Below are 23305 nucleotides of genomic sequence, written 5' to 3'. Positions count from 1 at the left end.
AGAGAGTGTTTTTTATTTTTTTTTTCTATTATGATATTCTACTGATGAGCCCTCATAAACAATCTCTTAAAACTTGTTCTGCAATAAACATAGAACTTCTTCTGTGACTGTGTCTTCCATTGATTGTACTGAGATGCTAATTGAAAGTTTGGAGGTACATCTTATGAGAGAGTTGTTTCCCTTCCCTCCTCTCCTCTCCCAGCAACTGCCTGGAAAGTATACTATTGGAAGACATCATAAAGCCCAGACAAATGTTGACATTCCACATATAGTTATGAAAAACTGAGATCATCACTTATAATAATTCTAAGTTACTGTTGTGGTATTTGGTAAGAAATGTTTAACGTATAAGGCTTGTTGGGATCTGCAGCAAACAGGGATTTTCTGTATGGAACTAAATTAGATGCCAGGCAGTGTTGAGGCTATTTGGGAGCTCCTTCATCTATATCCAGTTACCTTCTAGGAGTGGATGTGTTTTCTTGCTAGACAAACAGTAACTGTATAGCAACACTGGCAGGTTATAGAAATCATCCATGAATTTCAGAACACAGGACTGGGACTTTATCCCTGCTCCCAGCATAAACCTTACCTTGAATACTGACTGATGTGACTGCTTTTGTTGGATAATGTGTATTGATGAGTAGATATGATGTATTGATGAGTGTAAAAAAACTTACACTGAATTGAAATGGATGCCTTCTGGATGTAGAAGTAATTATTTCAGTAGGAAGATCAGCTGATTAATAAGACTCTCAATTGTTTGCTACTTGCTATCACCAAAACTGTAAATGCAGCATGACTCCTGTAGCTTGAGAAACTTAAGGAGCAGACAGACTGTTGCAGCTAAGCAGAACAAGTACTAACAAGCATGGCACTTGAATCTTTCTAAAAGAGAAGAAGGTTGCTGCAGCTTTTGCTCTGATGTACGTGTGTGTGTGCATGGCTAAGCAATTAAATAAAGCAAACCCAAGCAGTTACTAAGACTGTGTAACAGTGTTTGGCTGTTTACCAAAGATAGTTTACAGAAGTCAGCTCTCTAAGCCAACTTCTTCTCAATGTAATACTTAAACTAACTTTTCGCTTTCTTTTCTCTTAATGCTGGCATTTAGTATACGCTCCATACAGCACTCAATTAGTATGCCTATTATGAGGTAATGTATGCTAATCCACCTGTTTGGTTTATTTATTTTCATGTGTAGAATCAAGTCAGATTGAACTTAAATCAGCTAACATAGTTTTATAAAACACAAAAAAACCCCACACAGCTTTGTCGTGGATTTCCTGTATTAACAAATAGGATAAAATTTGTTTTATTTTCTGGTTGATGGAGGTGGTTATCAAACATCTGGAAAGTGACATTTCCCTACTGTTTAGAAAACTATAACAGCTTTTCCCTGTCTGTTAGAGTGTAGTGATACTAAGTGATTCTAAGTTTAAAAGGCAGTAGTTTGGCATATGTTTTTGAAAATGAAAATGAAAGTTAGCAAAAAAACCCCCTGTGGTTCACAAAAAATCTCTTAGTCATCTGGGGTGCTTTCCTTTTCTGTCTGCTTGCTTGGCCTGTGTCCCTCCATCTCCTGAGAGTCTGGTTTGATGCATTTGTCACTGTGTGCTCTCCCAAGGGAAAGAGTGCTGCTAAGTGTGGGTGACCTACACAAATGCCAAGCAAAGGAAGAAGGGAAGCTGTAGACTTCTGAAAAACACCCTTGTCTTTAATATTTATATAACACATTTTTGAGTAATCTTTAGTCCTGGTCCACTGAAGGCAAGCATTTTCCATCCTACTGAAAGGCAGAAAACGTGTACAGAGTGTGGCACAAATTTGCTCATGGCAGTGACAACTACTTGGAGCATTAAGCCACTCTTCTGACCCTGATGAATTATACACCAACCCTCAGCATTGTAAATCCCAAGCTGTCCTGTTCTTTGTATGCAGAACTTATTATTTGTAATTATAGCTGCCTTTGGCACTTAAAGGCAAGGGGGAGCCTCACTTAAATTTAACGTGTTAGCAGAAGATGCCAGTGTGAACATGTTATATTTATTGAAAATGTAGGAAAGTAAACTGAACTAGTTTTCCTATAAAAAGTGAAAAAACTCTGATCAGTTCTTTCCAGCAATAATGTATTAGGCTAACCAGAAGTGATGACTAAGATTTTCTGAACGAATGCTTTAAGCCAGAAATGTTTTTGAAATCACTGGGAATAAACCTAAAATACTTGCTAGTTCTCCCTTCCATGTTGATATGAGGGATCCTATTGATGGACCTGACAATGTTTAGTTGCCAAAGATGAAAGTAAGCTTGCAATTTGAGTATGTTTGAATTTTAGTTTTGTGGTACCTGGGAGGATCCAGATGTAAACTATTTTTAGTTTTAGGCTATCTCTTAGCCTATTTTTAGGCTATCTTTAAAATAGGGAAAGAGCCCAAAACAAATACCATGTTGCTGTTGGGAAAAAGCAACTGTCTGCTTGTTTTTGATTATAGGTTAACTAGATGTAGTTTTAATTCTGTGGTTCATTTTTTCATTTTTATAGAAATTCTCCTACTTTCAAATCCTTTGAAGAAAAAGTTGAAAACTTCAAGGTAAGAATTTCTAAAACATTTTGGTGATTGTGAAGTTGTGGATGTGGAGAAGAGACTCAAGTGGATTCTGGGCAGCCTATTTTTTTAGTTACTGGTAAACTGTTGAAGAGATGCTTAGATGAACATCTTTGCAAGGGGAACTGGGCCTTGCAACTAATTGGCATTAACACCCCTGCAGCTCCCACAGAGTGTATGCTGCAGAGGGAAGTGAAAAGGCAAACATGTTACCTGGAGAAAGTAAAGTAGTTGCTCTGCTCCTCTAAAGATCTCAGGAATTGCTATTGAGACTCAAAACTGTCCAAAGTTCTTTCTTGAGAAAAAAAAAGTAGCGAGTTTTAACTCTGAATCTCCTGAAGTCTTCCTGGCTTGAAAGGCTGCATACCTTTATCCATTTGCAACTGAGGGTGTGTCAACCTTTGGACTCTGGAATCAGCCCTGGAATAAGGGCTGCTTCGTATATCTCAAAGGGAGACTGTTGTGTTAATCTGCTGGTGAGTGTTTCCTGCCAGATATGTACAGATTTGTTTTAAGAATATTGTGGAGGTCTGCTAGACCTGGAAAAGCTGCTTTGTTGAAGAGAGTAATTAAACTCATGCAGATGTATTGGTTTTGTACAGTTAAGCATGTTTGGCATGCCAAGTAACTGCTATGCTTTGTTGGGCTCTCTCTGTGTTCTAGTCTAAAGTTGGAGGAGGCAAACCTGCTGGGGGAGACTTTGGAGAAGTTCTCAACTCTGCTGCCAATGCCAGTGCCACAGAAACTATTGCAGAACAGACAGAGGAAGAGACTCACTGAGATTTCTGCCTGTGTCCTGCTACCCACTGCCAGATGCTGCAAGGAAAAACCAAGCACACTTGTAACATTCTCTGCGCTCTTTCCACCAGATGTGCTTTTATTTAGCACGTAGTTATTTTACCCAATTAACTGATACCAAGCTTGTTTGTGGGTTCAAAATATTTTTGAAACTAAAATACATTGTTTGGGGTTTTGTGTGGGAAGGGGAATTTCTATGCCTTTCAAGCATTTAAAGGACTTACTTGTAATTTGAAGATGACCTTTAAAATATAGCAATGAAAAAAACTCTTTTGAGAAAGTAATTATATTGTACAGATACTGTGGATGCATAATTTCTTTTCAATCTGTAACTACTGCTCAACTTAATCCTTATGAATCTACTGCTGCTGCCAAACTGAAGCTTGTTACTTCGCTCCCTTGCAATTGTTTCAATCGAGTGTTGCCTGCAAGGGACACTGGACTAGGAGACCAAACAAGGAGGAAGGATCACTCCCAGCTGAAGAAAGGACTTCAGTTTCAGCAGGCTTTACACAAGTTATAGCAGGATCATACATGGGTAGGAATGTATGTCTTTTGAGCATGTTCCTCGTACAGCAGGTGTGAACAGGGAACACAGAATGTGTAAAACTTACCCATCTGTCCGTGCATTGTCCACCTTGGAAACTTGTCACTAATGCAGATGGAAGCAGGATGCCTCATAGTGCTGGTTTGGTTCAGTCATCATAACATTTTCAAGTCTTGTTTTTTGTACAGGATGTCACTGTGGTAAGATAACACTCTTCTGAATGTTTGACCAGTCACAAATAGATTCATCTTCATTCACATGTGGTGGTGTCACATTCACACTAACAAAGCATGGAATGGAAGAATGAGCCTGACCCCAGAAGTGTTTCATTTTTAGTCATCAAGAGAATTGCTCCTGTAGCCTAATGTTGTTTCCCTTGTAGGCTGAACCCTGAAAATATGTGCTACACCATCTTACTCTTTTTTTAATGTATTTAAGGCCTGTACCTCAAGCAATACCTCTGTTCCTGACCCCAGAAGTCTGTTTTGAGAGGTGCACAGTGTCATCACTCAGCATAACTTTCCTAAAAGATGTATCCTCCTACATCTTGTTTTGTCTGCTGTACTCCTCAAATTTCTTGTGTTTCATGTGTTTCTGTCACATGGTTAGAACATTTTATCACCGTGCTTAGAACTGGAGACAATTTTTGCTACATTTTTGTGAAATCCATGAAACTTCAACTGCCACAGGTGTCTGGAGGAAAAAAAAGTTGGCTCCTGACAACCTTGCTAGCATGTCAGATGTAGAATGTGTTGCTTAATTACATGTGAGAAGCTTAATAAAAGTGTATGTGGTGAATGTATTGTCCTGTGAACATAGAGGATAATGTAAATAAGTGAGGAATTTTATTTCTAATTGAAACAGTCCTTTAAGTTTGATTCAAAGCAGTGCTGTTACATACTACTGTACTGCTGGGAGTCTGCATGGCTGAGCTTGGCATTTCTAGAGAAGTCTGAGCCTAGGTTGCCTTCTAGTGGCTTACATAAAATTACAAATCACAGAGTTGGTAGGGTAGTGAGGGACTAGTCCAAGCTCCATGTTGAGGCAGGGTCATCTCTAGAGCAGGTTGCACAGGAATGTGCCCAGGTGGGTTTTGAATCACCAGAGTGAGAATCCATGACTTTCTTCAGCTGCCTGTCCCAGTGCTCTGCCACTACATGAAATTAAACTGCCCTGGTTACGTCGTGAAGTTCAGAAAACAGGTTGACATGTTCCCTCAGCCTCTGACAGCTCCACTTTAACAAAGGGACAGAGAATTGAATTGTATAAAGGGAATGGAGCTCTTCCTCTTTTGGGTCAGTGCCATGTAGGGCAAGTTCTGGAATATGATCCTTATCGGATAGGTCTTTTATTTATTTATCTAACTGACAAAGAAAGGTCATCTAGTCCAGAGTTAAACTTTCTGTTTTCCGAAGAAAGGGCTTTTTTTTTTTTTTTTTTTTTTTTTTTTTTTTTTTTTTTTAATTTAAAGCCGCATGGCAGTCTATTTATTGTAACACATTATTACCATTATTACGCTCCAGGAGCTTTTGCTACGTCTTCCTCTGCCCACACCTTCTTTCCTCGTGTGCAGGTGGCTTTGGGGCTATTGTGACCACTGAAGCTTTTTCTGGTAAACACAGAATCAGGCTGGAAAATACCTGTGAAAGCAGGGAGTCCAACCTATGCCCAAACGGCGCCTTGTCAACCAGACCATGGCACTGAGTGGGGCTCCAGAGGGAGGAAGGGCAGAAGGCTGTGCCAGAATGTTCACGCTGGGTGTTACAAGAAGGTTTTTCACGCAGAGGGTGTTTGGGCACTGGAACAGGCTCCCCGGGGAAGTGATCGCAGCACTAAGCCTGGCAGAATTCCAGAAGGGTTTGGACAATGCTCTCAGGCACAGGGTGTGACTATTGGAGCGTCCTGTGCAGCACCAGGGGCTGAACTCGATGGTCCTTGTGGGCCCCCTGCAGTTCAGTGACGTGCTGCCTCCAGACCTTCTTCCTTAAACACCTCCAGGGACGGTGACTCCACCCCCTCCCCGGGCAGCACATTGCAATGTGTAATTATCCTTTCCGTGAAAAAATTCCCCAGGTGTCCCGCCCGTTCCCTGGCCCTCCCGCCCGCACCCAAGATGGCGCCGCCCGCCTCAGCGCGGCGAGCTGCGCCTGCGCTGGGGCAGAGGCCCCGCCCCGGTGAGCAATGGCGGCCATGGCGCTGCGGGGCGGCGCGGCGCGGGCATGGCGGGGGCTGGGGCCTGGGGCCCGCTGGGGCAGCGCGGCCGCGCCCGGAGCCGCCGGGACTCCCCCGCAGAGAACGGAGCAGCAGCCGGGCAGCGGCACCGCGGGCTCCGGCCCCCTCCGGCAGGTGAGGGCGAGAGGGGATGGAGCCGGGGCAGCGTCCTCGGCCCTGGTGAGGCCGCTCTGGAGTGCCGTGTCAGTTCTGGTCTCTCAGTACAAAAGGTGCCCGGGAAGGGTGTGCGGTCTCCCTCCCTCTCTGGGGACATCCAAACCCCATAAACCCACCCGGACACACTCCTTGGTCACCTGCTCCAGGTGACCCCCTGCCTTGGCAGGAGCCTTGCACTGGATGATGTCCAGAGGTCCCTTCCAACCCCAACAACTCTGATTGTCTCTTCTCAGCACTTCACCCTGCATAATAAATAGCCTGCAGAAACGTGGGCAGCTCATATTTCTTATTAGGATGCTACTACAAAAATGTAATGCAGAATGTAGTTTTGGTTGTGTAGAATGCAAGGTACTGCTGCATGGGCAAAGCTGTGTTCTGGCTTTTTTACAGGCTGCCAGGGAGGATGTGGAAAATCTCTTAATGATTTTATTGAATCAGATCAAAGACCTATTAAACCAGTATTCCAGACACTTTTGGTGGAAATATAAAGGCTTTTACGAGTGACACACCTGTAGAATTGAGTCATAAGAAACATCAGGATGAGGGTTGAAAGGATGCTGCATATTGTAAAAACTCACAGTTCTCTGGGAAGCTGTCCTTGGCTATAAAATTAGGATGGTGTGCTTGGCAAGGCCTGCACTCTGGTAAGCTGCTGCATGAATGATTTGGCAGGAGCAGACCCTGGAAGTTTACAGGATTTTGTCCCGTATCTTATGTGCCATTTGTTTTGCTGTTAGTCCACCACGAATCAGTCATGGAGAGAGAGATGGTGAGCAGCAGTCTGCTGCTTATTGAGGCTGCAGTAAGTAGAGTTCTGGAGCAAAGGACCACCCTGTCAACAGCTGTTGACTCCTGAAGGGTGTAAAAGATCTGTCCAAAACCTAGTTCACCATTGCCAAGCAGGAATAATGTCAGAGGTGTGGTGAGGCCTTGATAGCTGGCAGCCTTCATCTTTGGTGTTGTATCCAAATGAGTTTTCTCCAGATGGTTGTTGGGAGTCTGGGGGTGTGGGAATGTGAGTGAATAGAACTTGGGAAAGAGTGAGTGGTAAAATAAATGTAGAGATTTTTGTGAATAACCATCACTTTCTCTATCAGTACATTGAGTTTGGTCATGCTGATTTTTCCCACAGATTGTGGCAGTGCCCATTAGCAGACAGGTAGAGAAACAGAAAAAAAGCTCTGTGTGGGTACTGATGTATTCCAGAACATTTCTTCCAAACTGAAAAGCCCTGACCTCTGCTTATGCCTCAGGTGGAAGTGATTCCATGGTGGTGTTTATCCTTGGCAATTGTATTTTTGTAACTTTTTTTCAGTTCTGTTTGGCCACACCTGTATCTGAGATTATTTGAAATATGCTCAGTAGGACGTGGAGATTAATGCTGTGAATTATTATAACAGGACTTGTTTGGTACCTCAGGTGTAGAACTGGAAATGCCTGTCACTGAATCTAAGACCTGATATCCCAAATTACTACATAATCTAAACCATCCTGTTTTCCACTGAAAATCCACACTGGCAAGGCTGGCTGTGCAAAGATCAAAGGTTTGCCTAACCCAGGGGCTCAGGTGGTGTCCAAGGGGATGTCCACAGAAGAATTTAGGAAAAGAATCACTTAATGTAGTTGTAGCAGATACTGAATCCTACTTTGGGGATTTGGGGATTTTAATTCTTTCCCTTTTTGTTTTTCTGTTGAAGTGAGTAGCTGGAAACATTATTTTCTATCTATATAATCTCTTTCTATCTGTAAATGAACAGTTATCAAGCCTTTAAAGCTTCTTAACTAACAAATGTTACATTGTATTCACAGCACCATTTTCAAGTGGAATCACATACACAAGTACAAATAGTGCATTACTAGAAATCAGACTAGTGTTTTAAAGTGAATGTCTGGTTTTAAAATCAAACTAGGGTTTTAAAATAACAACTCTGAATTTCTGTAGCTCACTTTGCTGTGCAACTTTTTCACTTGAACCAGAGGAAGGAAATCAGCTTGCTTTGCAGTGCCTAGTGATGTTCAAAGCATAATAATGAGATGGAGATTATCATGAGTCTACTTTCATGCTGTTCCTAGCCCAGGTAGTGCTCAGCAAGTCTGAGTGTGATTAATGTTTATTCACTGATTGCCCTTTGAGGAGTTTACTGAAGAGGGAGTGGGTTTTGGTGAGAATGACTTAGTGGAAGGTGGCATGAAACAGGAGGGAAATGAAAGGAATCTGACTGCAATGTAATCTGTTAATTTTGTGTAGTGTTCTTGAATCACATCATCACCACTTTTACCTGATATTTGATTGCTAGAAAGTATGTCATTTGGTAAATAAACTTTCCACAGCTGGGAGCAACCCTGATGCTACTTTGGTAAAGCTGGGTAATACTTATGGTAGGATGTACTGGATGCTAATGGAAAAGCTCAAATATTTAGAAGATCTGTTGATAAGGTACTTCTAAGAGGAGCACACACTTCCCTCAGGAGAGGGTGTGGTGGCTCTAGCTGCTGTCCCTTCCTGGGCTCCCAGCAACTGCAGGATCTGCTTTTGAAGCAGGAGGAATGTGATCTTGCTCATCCCTTACTTGAGCTACAGTCAGAGGAAAACTTGTGTTCCTTGTCTCTCAGCTGACAAGTGCTGCCTGTCTTTTGCTGCGCTTCATCCTGTAAGAGCCAGTGTTTCTTTTTCTTTTGGGAGGAGGCTTGGTGATGTTACTTGTATGGGTTTCCTGTGCCAGCTGCTCCTTCATTTTTGAAACTGGATGAACTGGCTGATAATTTGTTGGCAGTGGCTTAGTTTAGGCAAATATAAGTGAACTTGATAAATGGGCATGTTGACACATGTTTTCCTTCAGATGATTCAAAAAGCATGGCGATGATCTTTTCCTAGGTAGCTCTAAGGTTTTTTTGCAGCAATATGTGCTGCTGACCTCAGAGTTGCCTGGTGGTGTCTCTGCTGTATTGGTAATTTTTAAGGGTTTGTGTTTTAACTTTCACCTTCAGTTTACAGTTCTGTTACCATTTTGTAAAAAGTGAAACTTACAGACAAGGCACTTAAATGTTGATTAAAATTGTTGAAAAGGTAGCAACTTGGTAAGCCAAATATCCTGATAAACCCACACGATATTTGTCTACAGCAGGCAACTCCTTGCTGCATTTCCCTTCTGCATCTTTATATTAAAGTTTTGCATTATAAACATCAAAGAAAAAAAGACAAGTTTAAAGTTGTGGGGTTTTTCCTCTATGGAATTGTTGAGCGAAATCTTTTAGAAGAATCAAATGCTTTAAGTGTTACCTTCATTAATGGATTAAAGCTGCTTGCATAGTAAAATAGGAAACCTTGTCTTTAGGAAAGATGAGATGATTTTTGATACAGGTAGAGAAATGGTTTTTGAGCTGTATTGTTAGCTCAGTTACCAAATTTTGAAGAAAATGTAAAGATAAAGTCACTAATTAAGAATAAATACACATTTTTTTCTTCACTGTGAACTAAGTAGTCTAAAAATGCTTCAGCTATGAGTGAACTTAGTCAAGTGTCCTTTTAGGTAGAAATGGGCTACCATTAAATGAACTTTGCTGCTGATCCACTGTGTGTGTCCCAGCGTGATGAAGCTGCTCCGTTGGGACTTTTCCACGAGAGAGTAGCCGGGTACAGGTGCATGTCAGGGGCTGGTTACAGGAGCAGCAGGAAAAGTTGTCCTTGCCCAGGAGGAGGGATGTGCAGCCCCTGGCCCGGCACAGTAGAGGGCGCCGCTCGTTTCCAGATGCCGCAGCAACAGCAGCGCCTTAGAGGAATTTCCTATGGAATTCCGTGAATACTGTGTGTTTGAAGGGAAAGCATCTATTAAGAAGAAACGTAACTGATTTTGTCTGAAGTTCAGATAGAAGGAGTTGGATTGGTATCAATACATTATAATATCTAATTTCTGAAGTTATTCTCCCAGGCACATATTTTTAAATTAACTTAGCCATGGGTTCTTTGCTGAAAGGATTAGTAAATTTGAGGAAAGTGTCTGTGTATTAAAGTGTCACTATTTAAAAAAATAAAAACGCAGTATTCATTAAGAAAGAAAATGAAAAAAATATTTTCATAGGTCATATAAAGGCCTGTTTTATCTGTTTATGTTTTAGGGGAGAAATTAAAAGCTAAAACACAAAAGTGACAATTTAAAAGGAATGTATTACGCTTCTGAAAGCTACATGGGTATCTTTATAAAAAATGTGTAGTTGTCCTGCTTGTACAGTATCTGGAGATCCTCAGGTTAAAATAACGTGTGATACTGGATGTTTTGAAATCAGATAGTAAAAAAAAAATTAGAATTATTTTTATCTAATAATTGATGGGAAATATTTCTCTCAATCTGTCTTCCCACCTAAGTTAGCATTTAGAAGATGATTTTTCTGAAGTTACAGTTATTTGAGAGCAAAAATGCTGATCAGTATTTAGTGCAATTATCACATGCAATTTTCATAGTGTAATATTTCTTAGTATACCCATAATCTTTGTGTGACTGGAGTGCTTTGCTAGTACTAATAAATAAAATTCTTTGTTTGATTGCAAATATAACAGCATTTTATAAAACCTCTATGCCAAGCACAGAGATCACTGTTTTAGGTGGATTATCTTCTGGCCAGCATTCAAGTGCTGACTAACTGAGAGAGGGGTTTGTGGGGTTGTGGGGTTTGTGGGATCTGGAATGAGTAGTCTTTACCTGGAAGTTTCTCTCCATTTGCTTTGGCAGATTGTAATTCTGTGTTTGACAAACTTGGGTTATGTGTGCTCGTGCTATGCTGTGAACACATCCTGATGCTTTCAGCTTTGTGCTAAATAAGGACTGTGTCACAGCCTTCTCAGCATCCTCTCAGCTGGATCTGCCTGAAATGCTGGTTTGTATTAAAGTAGGAATGAACCTGCTTGTCCTTCTTTTGACCTCTGTGAAGGAGCAGTTCTGTCTTGTGAGTGGTCTGGCTGAGGCACCAAAACTTGTCAGTTCTGACTGGGGTTTGTCCCAGCTGAAGGCACAGCTTTCAGGGTCTGTCAGATGACCTGCTTTGCATGTGACAGAAGTGCTTGCATGACAGGATTTTGTAAAACTCACATGGTGTTGGAGCAACACTCTCTGAAAGGGAGTAGACATGACTTGTGATGTTGGACAGCAGAGGAATGATGCATGCTGCCCCTTTGGAGCCCTTAATTACAGTAACACTGTCACTGCTGCCTATCACAGCCCTGTACTCAGGGACATAAATTCATGTGGGAAGGTCCTGGCCCTTTGTCCTTGGTTGACCTGAGGAAGATGAAGATCATAGCTCTGGAGGAGTTGTCTCGGGAGCTTGCTCCTTCAGATAGCTCTGGGTTGGTGAGTGGTTGCTTTGGCATTGCTTGAGGTCCATCAGTGGTGGGTGATATGCCTTTAATGACTGGTTGCCAGAGGGAAATCCCCAAAATGAAACTGGCTTGGGACTGCCAGTATCATGGAGAAAAGGAAGTGCATGTCAGCAGCCTAGGCTGGGTTGGCTGCATGTGAGATATCTGGAACAAGGTGCATGTAACCATAATGTGACAGTTAAATAGGAATTGAAATCCTTTCTAGTGATCACTGTTATCAACAGGATATTTACATCCTCTGTTGCTGTGAGAGATCCTGGTTATTCTCCTGTTATGACTATTGAAACAGCATTCTGTCTCCCAGGAACTTGGAAAAAAAGGTGTCTGGAAGAGCAGGATAGTGATAAATGGAGAAAGGCAGACATTGGGCTCAAAACACCATGGGCTGATCTCAGGACTGTGTGTGCTCATCTGGTTAACATAATCCATTGCAGTAGGTTCACCTACTTTCTGTGATTTAGATGCTAATGTTCTATTTGTCTGCTATAAAGTTATCCTTGAAAGAAATATGTAGATAAATACTTCATGTTTTAAATTCTATATAGAAGTTATTTAATTTTGAGAAAAACAAGCTGCTTTATTGTGACCAAATTTTGCGCTATTTTGTGTTGTGAAATGAAGTCTTAGCTCAGCGTTGTTCAGTAAATGATCCACCTGGCTAGTCAACAGCATATTTTCAAAGCTGCAATTGAAATTCTTTATGAAAGTCTTATTTTGCAGTTTCTTTGCTGTGTATCCAGTCAAAATATGAAGATAAATGGAAAACCTTCCTTTTACTACAAACACAAAGAAGCTGGTATTGAGTCAACCAGTGCAGCAAATTGTACATTTATAAGACTTGTTGGGTAAGCCCTGGTGGTTTGGGGAGCATTATAGTGTGTTAGCAAAACTTTCTGGTTTTAAATGGGCAACTGATTGATGAAAATTATTCAAAAAAGGGTCTAGAAGCAGCAGATGATTAATTTTTGTTATACAGCTGTGCTGACCTTCTCCTCCCCATATGTCCTCTAATGTTTTATGCTATTCCTCCTAAGCACATGCTCAGTTACATAAAGTCACAGGGAAAAAATAAAGTATATTTTTAAATTTTAGTCATGTGTGTCACTGTATATAGTACAAAAACATCCAGACTCAAACACAATAATGTAAACCTTTGACTCTTGTTATCATGGCCAGGCATAGCCATAATTGACTAAAAAAATCACCTTAATTTACATTTACTCTGATAGCACAATATTTGTTGAAGGACATATGAGATTAGTTGGTTAATTGAAAAAAATGACATTTGTTTTGTGAACAGTATTGCTACACTTGAGTTAGTAGCATGTAGTAAGGCATTGGAAAGTTAAATATGTTTACAACATATTCTGAATAATTATGCTCTTTCATGAGTTGAAGAACAGTTTGTAGACTGCATCTCAATGATAAGGTTAAGAAATACCCATCTCCAAATAGAAAAAAAAGCTGCAAGTAGCTTTAGCAGTGGAGATTTCTAGGCAATAGAGACATTTTGATACTAAAAGTACAGTCAGGAAAACCTGTTGAATATTAGGCACAGCACCCAACTCCTATTCTTGTGATCTTTTGTTTTTCTTTTGAGATCTGTGTGATCCTTCTTGAAAAGTATAATTATGAGAGATAAAGGTAGATTTCATCATGGTATTTTACTGGTTTAGTACTACATGTATTTAGTTAATTGTTATTTGCATCTCTTTTAAAAATATGCTTAGTTCACAATAGTACATTGTTCATTATTATGAGAGCAATATGTATACAAATACAGACATTCAAGCATATAATGTGTTCTCTGCACAGGTGAGATATTTTTAATTAGAAGTTGTTCTGTATGCAAAAATTAAACTAGGTTTGGAATATGCCATATTCATCAGTCAGCATTGGAGTGAGTGCCAAAACAGGGAGCTTGATGGAAGGTTGGTAGTGAACATAAATTTGTGTCAAGTAGTGTATGATGAAACTTGCATTATTTTTAAAATTGAAGTGTAGTCCTTTCTTATCTGCAGTCAAAATTCATTTTTAAACATGTTTTAAAAACTTTGAATTTCACTATGGGAAGTTGGCTTAACATTTGTGTCTGTAGCCAAGCAAAATCTTCCAGTGCTTTTTGCCAGGTATGACAACCCTTATAACTTCCTGTAACTATGTTTGCTTCCCTTTGGACAATGCTACTAAATATGAATAATCCTGTTCTTGGTAAAACTGAAGTTTAGTACTCTCCATATTTTTTTCTTTTTAGGATGACAAAGGTTGGTAAACAGGAACTGTAACTTGGACAGAATGAAGATACTCTTCCATGAAAATTATTCCTGCATTACATGAATTTCAGAATGCCCCTGTAGATACTTTTGTGCAGTAGCCTCTTTCTTAATTGGTTACAGTTCTTCCTAGGTGGAATTCAGTGAAGCAGTACAGTTCTTATTTCTTCTTTAGGAGTTATGTGCCAGGAGGTTTTATGGCTTTTATGGTATTTATATTGTTGAAAGTATAGCGCATGCTTATGTAACTGAAGCTTAGACTATTGATTTTTAGGCTGGAGACCATCACTGGGGCCATCTAGGCTGACTTTATTTATTTATAAGTAGTTGTTCTCTCAGTGAGAAATGCTGGACATGTTGAATGGCTCTCTGCTTCAAATTTGTCCTTGAAGATCTAACAGGTGGATTACTTGCAGTGTGCTTTTTCTCTAAAATTGTAAAGTCAGTAAGACTATTTGTGCAACCATAACCAACTAGCATTGCAAGAACCACATTCCATAAAACTTGTGGGAGCCAAATATTGTAGTTTATTTAGGAGGATAGTCTTCATATTCCAGTGCTTATAGATTAGCTGATTTCAAATGGAGTGGCAAGAGCAACTCTTAAGTTCTTTCAGTTCTACAACTAAGATTTAAAATACTGAGAGATTGTTTTGTCCAAGCTGCCAAGAAGGCTTATGGAGCAGATCATGCTATCTGAGATATTCCTCAGGGGAGGGGGTGCTCTTCTTCAGAGGTCAGTTCAGTGTGCTCACAGCTATGCTGGGACTTTGAGACTTCCAGCGCACGTACGCTGCAGGCACTACGAGATTTTACCTTCAAGTTAGCAGTGGGAGTGGAGTTCTGTGCTCCTTAAAGCCTAATCCTGAAGTATGAACAAAAACAAGGATTCAGGGCTTTTCATTTACAAAATACTATTAGGTTTAGACAATAAAATCTAAAATCCACCAAAAATCTTAATATCTGGAGTGAAGTTAGAATGATGCTTTGCCAAAACACTTAATTGCTGCTTCTCATAAATGCATAGTTAAATGCCTCATTTCAGCTTCTTACTTCCAACCTTTTTGGCTGATAACTTTGGTTTGCTTTCTAAAATAAAACCATATTTATTCACTGTGCTGAGGAGATTGTATGGATGTTCCTCTTTTGATTGAAACACCAGATGCTTGCTTTGCTTTCTGGTCGTTATTTAGGGGTGCTTGCAGTTTTAAAATTGTGATAAGAAAGAACTCTGGACAATTAAAACCTGAAGTATGCGAAGTTTTTGAAAGTTAATAAAAATTTAATAAAGAATTAATAAATAACAGTCAATATACCTCATCCTCTTATAGGCAAAACAGAACTGTTTCTCTTGCTTTTTCCAATCATAAAATCTGAAAGATTTTTTCCTTCCAAATGCTATAGTTTTGGAGGAAATCTTCTGGTGCTTACTGTGTTCTTCTTGAACGTCATTTTTGTAGTACCACATTGTATTAAAAAGTGGTTCTGTTTTCTTTTCCCCTCTCCTACCTTTTTCAAAACTTACCTTTAAAAAGTTGGGTACAGACACTATCTATGTTTATTCCAAAACTAAAGAATTAGGACTTTGCTACCATTGATGGTGCAATTCAAATCATTACTCAGACTGGGAAGAAATGAAGGAATATGGTGTCTGCTGGAACTCTCAGTTACACTGTTATTTCTTCTCTTGGCCTGTAGATGTTAAAGAATTAATATTAGACTAGAATCGTTATAACTAAAATTTTTCCCTTATAGAATTCAGAACATGCTAGCTGGTGTGGAAGTGCTGTCTTCATGGAAATTTGCCTTGTAACAACTTTTGCATAGGAAGTGATTCATATAAAGCTTTTTATAAATATTTTGTATATTTATCTATATATATGTATATCTTGTAAATATCTAGCAGGGAAGCTTCCAGTTTTATCCTTGACTGCTTTCAAAGCTCTTCTTCGTGATTTCACAGTCATTAATCTTAGATTTTTCCCTAAGTTACTGCTTTGAATCACAAATCCTTGTTTTATGCTTTCTGTTTGGACTATTTCCCTTCAGTAGTTTTATTAAATAACACCAATCTTGCTTTTGTTTAAGCCTTTTTCAGTATTTAGTCTTCAAAACCTTTTGTTAACAAGAAGTTTAAAGCAGTTATTCACTTCAGTCTTTTTGCACAGAATAAAGTGGAAAAGTCTCTTGTTTAAAGGAAACTGAAGAGGTCTTCCCTGTCTTTGTAGTTGCCCACTTTGGGTTGTAAATTGAATCAGTGGGGAAACAGCATAAACTTCAGGTTTTTGATACATTTTTTAAATGGAACAAAAGCTCAGGCCACACTGGGGAGGAAAAAGTGCTGTATTCTTGGGAAGATAAATGCAAAACAGAGAGTGACTTTAAAGAATAGACTCTATGTTCATGCTGTCTTTGGTTATAATTGTGCCTGTGCTGTATGTGGGATGATGTGCTGTTATTTATGAGCATTAGTAGGTGGATTTTGTGGCTTTTGTATTTATTTATATGTACGCTAGGTAAATTCTGTGTCCTTGTTTATTCTTACACAGCTCTGCCTAATCCAATCTTCCTGTTTTCTACTCTGTTCATAGTTTCACGTGTTTTATCCATAAACATTTTGAGTTTTAAAATAATAGTATTTTAAAAATTGCCCCTGTACATACTGCAGAATTAAACATTGGGCTTCAAAAAAATTCTAAAATAGCCTTATACATGTTTGAATCACTGGTGTCATGCTGGTGTCTATTGTATGTGTTGTCCATGTATGAGTGGTGTATATTAATAAGCAATTTGCAGATTGTCTTTATTAATACTGCACAAGATGAATGTTGTTGGCAAATAAGATGATAACAAGTAATGTGGTACGGTTGTCAAATACAAGAATAGAGATGGAGAAGAGATGGAGCGTCTTTGCATTATAGTTCATATTCAAGTCCTAAAGATGCTCCTGAGTTATATTTCCTCTTAGACTTCTGATTTCCTGGAATCATAGGATGACCTGAGTTGGAAGGAACCTTAAGCATTATCTAGTTCCAACGCTCCTGCCATGGGCAGGGACACCTTCCGCTAGACCAGGTTTCTCAGAGCCCTGTCCAACCTGGCCTTCAAGGGATGGGGCATCCATGACTTCTCTGGGCAACCTGTTCTTCCATGTACTACAGAATACAAGCAAGTCATGTACTGTGTATTGCAAGTACAAGTATTTATCAGATTTTGTTCCTCTTTATTGTTTACTCTTTATTGTTATATCTGTTGATAATAAACAAGTAAGTGAACCCCTGGCCCACAGAACTGTAGTTTGTGTTGTTTGAAAAAATAATGGTAGGCACAAATCTTCTCCAAAGGAGTGGGTTGTATAGTACTGTAGTTAGTGCTGTATACTGAGGTAGTTACTAATGGTGTTTTCTGCATTTCAGAATGTATGTAAACTGTGGGACAGGGTTTAAAATTTTTGAAGGAAGAAAAAGAACAATTATGTGTCAGCTTTTTCCTTGGGTAGAAGTACAAGTGGTAGAGACCCAAGGTGGGCAGTGTGAGATGTTTTGCCCAGTGCAGAATTATTTCAGTAGAGTAGACAAAATGTCTGTGGCTGCTTGAGGTATGGAGGGCTGTGCAAGGTTTAGTGGGAATGCTGTCTTGGTAGATAATGGCTGTACAATGGAATGAGCTTGAACATTCAAAGATTAGTTGTTTTTTAAGAAACGTAGCTTAGGCACGTACTAGAGGTTGGCTGTATTTTTAGAGGAAGCAAGTAATAAATGTTAATGTCAGCTCTTACACTTTAAGAATATTTTTTCCCTAAATTTTTCTTTCCTACTAATACGGGAAGCGGTGTTTTTTTTTCTTTGGAAAGGCTCTCAAAATCACTGGTTACTGCTAGGCACAAAGTTATGAACATGTTCAAAGTTGAAGGTAGAGAAGTTACATGAACTTACTTGGTTGAGGGGAGACTGAGAGCTGTTCAGTCTGAGATGAGTCAAAGGCATGGTGCCTAAAGTTTGAGTGATTGTATTCTGAGATAAGAATAAGATACTTGGAGCTTCTCAATAACAACTCCTCAGCATTAGAACAAGTAGTTGAATGTATAAAAAGAAAGCAGCACCTCGAGAAAACGCTTTGAGATGTAATTGCTGGTATGCTTATACGTTGAAATCTAAGTCACTGTAGTCATATGTCAGTCCACTTGGTGCTCCTCATGGATGTTCAGTGCTGTTTCCTGGGATAACCTCAGTGTCAGGGAAACTGTGTTGGTGAAAACAAAGCTTGATGGTTATTTGGAGAGGGCAGTTTCCCTGGGGAAGAAGAGAACCCTGGAAAAAGAAGAGAAACCTTGGGAAACTCTGTTCTTGGTGCCATAAGCAAAAGTCTGATTGACATGCCGTCTTATGCAGATTGTTTCTAGAAAGTTCTTAGTTCTCTGTGTTGTCATAGGTTGGGTTTTGGTGCAAGAATTTTAATATTCTTAATAGCTGTCCGCCATTGGACCCTTCCCTCAAACCACCCCTTAACTCCCCACCCCCACCAGGGTGCACAAGGACCCCTGTCTGACCCTAAACTCTGCCTTTGGCCTGGCACCTTTTGCCCCTTGGTACTGCTTTCATCTGGTTCAGTCCTGTACAGTGGACACCTTGTTGTTTGTTATTTCTGTATTACTAAAATAACTTTTCACACAACGGATCGAAGCTGTCTCTCTCCATTTAAGTCCCTAGGAAACTCAAAGGGAGTCTGATAGTCTGGGCTCAGACTCCAGGAAGTTTCAGTTAATCTTTGATAAATGCAGGAGAGTTCTCAAGCTGGCAATGCTTCTTGAGCAGCTTCTGGATGGAAGGCCATTAACTACTGGATGTCAGATTTTGTGGTGTATGTCTGAGTTGGTCCTGCTGTCTTTATTTAAGGTGATATTCTTCTGCATGATGGAGTTCAGACTTAAATACAGCTTGTTGCATTCAAGTAAAAAGTAAAAGAGTGGAATTTGGTAAATTGTATGAATATGTATGAGCTGTTACCCTAGTAATGCCTTCAACACTTAAAAAAATCCTAGGATTCAGGTTTATATCTAAGCAACAGCATATACCTCCAGTAGTTATAAGGTATGGAAAATTAAGGGTTGCTGGGCTAGTAGGTAGTGGAATTTTTTAGGTTGTTTGTTGAAATAAGTGCCTTATCAATTTATACTTGTTCACTGGGTAGCTTAATATATTGAGTTTCTTTTTAATATTCTTTATAGCAGGTTCCAGTCATCTTTCCTAAGTAAAACAGTGCATGTTGAAAGTGATTTCATGAGGTTATCTGTTCAGACCGTTGTTCCAAGCAGGATAAACTTGGCTGAGGTTGCTTAAGGCCTTTTCCAGTCTCATTTTGGGTATCCAAGCTGTTGAGGCGCTTAGCTATTGAAGTTTCACACCAATTTATTACTGCAAGTTGGCTTTTCCATTTGGCTGTCTCATGTAATTAATTTTGGACAGAAAGGTCGGTCTAGCTATGGATGATAGTGCTGAGGAGAACCAAATTGATAGTTACAGAGTTTGTGTTCTTTGCATGCCGCTTGATGTTAATATGTCATTCAGCCCTTAATTGTAGCAATCAGATTACCAATCTCCCATCTCTTTTCATCCATATCTCTCGCATTCCAGCGTGCATTCTACTTGCCTTTGCAAGCAGACATAAAGCATGTAGCCTGGGTTTTCAGATGTTTTGCTCAGTGGGTGGGATAGGGCCACCCTCCTTGCACAGTCACAAATATTATGTTGCATTCTTCCATTGGAGTTACTTCTTTTGTTTGGATCCTTCTGGGGTTTAAGTCTTTGACTTTTCCCACTCTGTGGTTGATATGTATCAATTTGGAGTGTTCTGTTGCAGAAGGAGCTGCTGCTTTTTCATTGAACTATGCATGCTGAAAGTGATTGGTATCCAAATATTTATGAAAAAACTTTAAAATCCAGAAGTTAGAAGGAAAATTAAACAGATTTGGCATTCAAGAAGGAGGAGGGTAAAAAAAAAAAAAGCCTTTATACTTCAGGTACTACTTGAAAAGAATGTGCTATTTGTGCTTCTGAATTTTGTAAAAATCTCCAGTTTTTGCAACTTAACGTGTTTTCAATGCATCTTATATCAGAGCTGCATGGCCAACATCCCTTGAGAATTGGAAAAGTAGAGTGCTCAATAAATTGTGTTGCCCTGTTACTGTACAGTCTCACTGTTTTTCTGTAATGCTACTGTGGAGAATCCAGTTAAGGAGATTTAGAAGTTGTAGAGGAAAGCACTCAAAATGTCATTAAATCTCTTTAAATGCTTGAGATAAATTACTCTTTAATGAGATCTGCTGTAGGTTATGCAAAAAACCAGAAGAAAATACGGCATTTTATCTCACTCTGTTTCTAGAATGCCCACAAAAGAGTCCTTGATGGCAGTAACTAATGGCATCTCTTGAGGATTATTGTATACATAAATCAGCTATTTATGCTCTTGAGAAGTTCCTCTCCAGGATGCAGAATAGAGAATGCTGCAGACTTGCTGGCCAGTGATAGAATTCTAACAGATTCCCTGTGGATTCTTGGAAAACTGTCCACAGTGAAGAATGGCAAAAAATTTCTTTGTACATTATCATCTGTGTTTTACTTTAATCTGTTTCTAGTAAGCAATGAGCACATCTGTCACTGTGTAAAGATAGCATTTGTCTGTTGTGTACAGTGATTATTTCACAGGCAAGTTTGCACATGGGAGAATTTTTCATCTGTGTTTTTTCTTGCTGGGGAAAAAAAGAAGAGAGATGTTATTAACTAGGATGGACCATTTTTAGGTGATAAAACCAGGAAATCCATAAGATATTAGTGTACTCATCTTCATGAAATGCTGTGAGATTTTTTTAGTGTAGAGAGCCCTACTGAGTGTGCCATTGTATGAAGGCAGCATGAATGAGGTGAATGCCATTTAGGGAAGGTAATTGGTGATTTACTGTGAATTGTATTAATTGCTTAGCAAAAAGACCTCTGTGTTGCTCAGTGTGTTCAGACGTCATTGCTAAGGACATCTGTGTAGATAATGTAGGAAAATCTCCTTCAGACCAAACTTAGGAGTTCTCGTGATTCTCTCTGCTAGCTCAGGCTTCATTCAAATGATCTACATGTAAGAAAAGGCAGTTCATTTTGCGGTTTGTCTGATTCCACAAGCATTGATTAAATTAGTTCAAACCATAGGTGGACCTCCTCGTCTCCTGTTGAAGTGTCAAAGCAAAGCTGCTCTTTACCTAAGATCTGAATTCAGCTGTGGAGTTTGTTTTTTACCCTGCAAATTACAATATCCTACCATTGTGAGTGGGGTTTTTTTATTATTATTTGTGGGTTGTGGGGGCTTTTTGTTGTTGTTTTGTTTGTTCGCTTGTTTGTTTTTTCTTTGGACCAGTTTTCTTATTAGTTTGCCTCACAGTGAAAAAGAATTGAAAAAAGTCTGGGATGATATGACAGTAGTCCTTGTCATCCTGAGTCTGTGTTGCTGCCATGTTCTTATCTTTGCCCGTCAGTTGAAGACTTCTGAATTTTGCCCTTTTTTGTGCCTTAGTTTCCCTTGAAACAGGTTTTGGTAGTTCAGTATGAACATTGATTTGTAATCCCCTGCCCAGAGAGAGTCATTCTGGGGGGGTTGTTAATTTTGAAATGTTTACTTCTGTCTTATGATTTATACACTGATTTAAAATTTTCTGCTGTCCTCTTAATTAATATAATAAATCACATTTAAATATGTCCTCTTACTGTTTCCAGCAATTGCCTCTTTTTCTTGGTGCACTTACAAATGCATCCTGGGTAATTAATTTTCATGTATTTGAATTTAAAATGCATAGTGAAATTCAAGCAATGCTGTGTTTGGAATCCTATATGATAGTAGCTTTCCCATGTAAGATCCTACTGCTCTCTTTGTGGTTTACCATGGCCAGATGCTTTCTTTTTATGGTTTGTGTGCATGTATGCACATGTTGCACATTTTTCAGCCTTGTCCTTGGGATGCTGCATTTAACAGTTCCTGTTCCTGAAGCAGCAAATGTACCAGGTGTCAGATCTCTAGCTTGGAATTCCTGAGGCTTTGTCCCGTCAGAACAATCTGTGCTGTTTATGTCTTCCAGCAGAGGTGGAATTCAAAACTGTCTCTTGTTTTGACTTCTCTAAGAATAAAAGTTGCCAAAAGTACAAGTGGAAAACAATGGCATTATCCTGTGTTCATATAAAATGTATATGGATTTTCAGCATCCACTTGAAGCAGTCAATGGGAAATTGTTGTTGAATGGGAAATGTGTTGTTGAAACTGGTAGAGCTCTGAATCTTTAATTGCTTGATTATTCAGTTATTTTATTTTCAGTTTCTTTTGTTGGTTCCAAAACAGTTTGAAATATTACACAAAGTAATTATGATCAATTAATTATACTAAATGTGAGGAAAAATAATAGGTTCTAATTCTTAAAATCTATTAGCCATCTATAAAATTATTTCCTTAGATTCACTTTTGGGTATGTGTCGCTCTCAAAATGCTTCTCCCTTTTCATTTGTTCCTAGCAAAGCTTTTCTTACTAATTGCATTTCAAAGGTGACAATCTTAAAAAGTGGTCATACTCAGGCTATCAGGGATGGCATGTGGGAGATTGAGTCTCACTTCAATATAACTGGATATTTTCACCCAGCATATGATGGTGAGCCTGTGATGGCTAAGTTTTCTCAGGTTACAGAACAGAGATCTTTCACTCCATGAAGTACAGCAGGAAGGTTTATGTTTTTGCATTTTTCCAAAGCTCTATTAGAAGCAACTGGCATTTTGTTTATTTAGTTACTTTGATTTTGTAGAGTGAAAAATGAGAGAAGCGATGGTTCAATTTTTTTTTTTTTCGTTAGATTCATCCTGTGCATGCTTTCTACTTTTGCTGCCTTTGCATAGTGGCTTTATTCTTTAAAATAAAGACTTAAGTATTATTCATTATTGAATATTTGCATGAATAGCTACAAGGTACTAATTCAGGTTTGGTTTTCACTGAGGAGATAACAAAGAGATGACCGGTGTTCTTTTTGGGAATATCTCCTACGTGTGGAATGTATTTTTAACTTACCTAACCAGTAGTAGAACTGGCAGATATTTCAGGAGATGCACACTGTTATGCTTTTCATTGACTGAATTAATGAAAGCTTTACCTTTAAATTGTGAAATGTTTGGAGTTGGAGAAGGGTACCAGATGCTTCCTTAGAAGTCTTGCTAAAAATGTGATGAACATGTGAAATCACTCCTTGCTATTCAGTGAATGAAGCCTTTTTGTATGTTGAAAGTTTAATTTAAATCCTCCTTCAGA

At 39.2% G+C, this 23305-nt stretch overlaps 1 protein-coding gene across 3 annotated transcripts in view; it reads left to right on the top strand.

The window, feature by feature from the left end:
• LOC310918632 (tumor protein D52-like) overlaps nucleotides 1-23305 on the top strand; it is a 122535-nt gene that overhangs the window by 35606 nt on the left and 63624 nt on the right. For 2 of the 3 annotated variants that reach the window (XM_083877539.1, XM_083877538.1), the window contains exons 5-6: nucleotides 2538-2586; nucleotides 3265-4744. In XM_083877539.1, the coding sequence (XP_083733665.1) occupies nucleotides 2538-2586; nucleotides 3265-3381 (166 nt within the window). In that variant the 3' untranslated portion in view covers nucleotides 3382-4744. Of the gene's footprint in view, nucleotides 1-2537; nucleotides 2587-3264; nucleotides 4745-23305 lie in introns of those variants that run through there. The other variant, XM_083877540.1, reaches the window with a different exon arrangement.

This window comes from Zosterops lateralis, assembly GCF_965231275.1.
Source record: "Zosterops lateralis genome assembly, chromosome: 1".
Taxonomy (NCBI): Eukaryota; Metazoa; Chordata; class Aves; order Passeriformes; family Zosteropidae; genus Zosterops; species Zosterops lateralis.
This window is presented reverse-complemented; position numbering and strand designations above follow the sequence as displayed.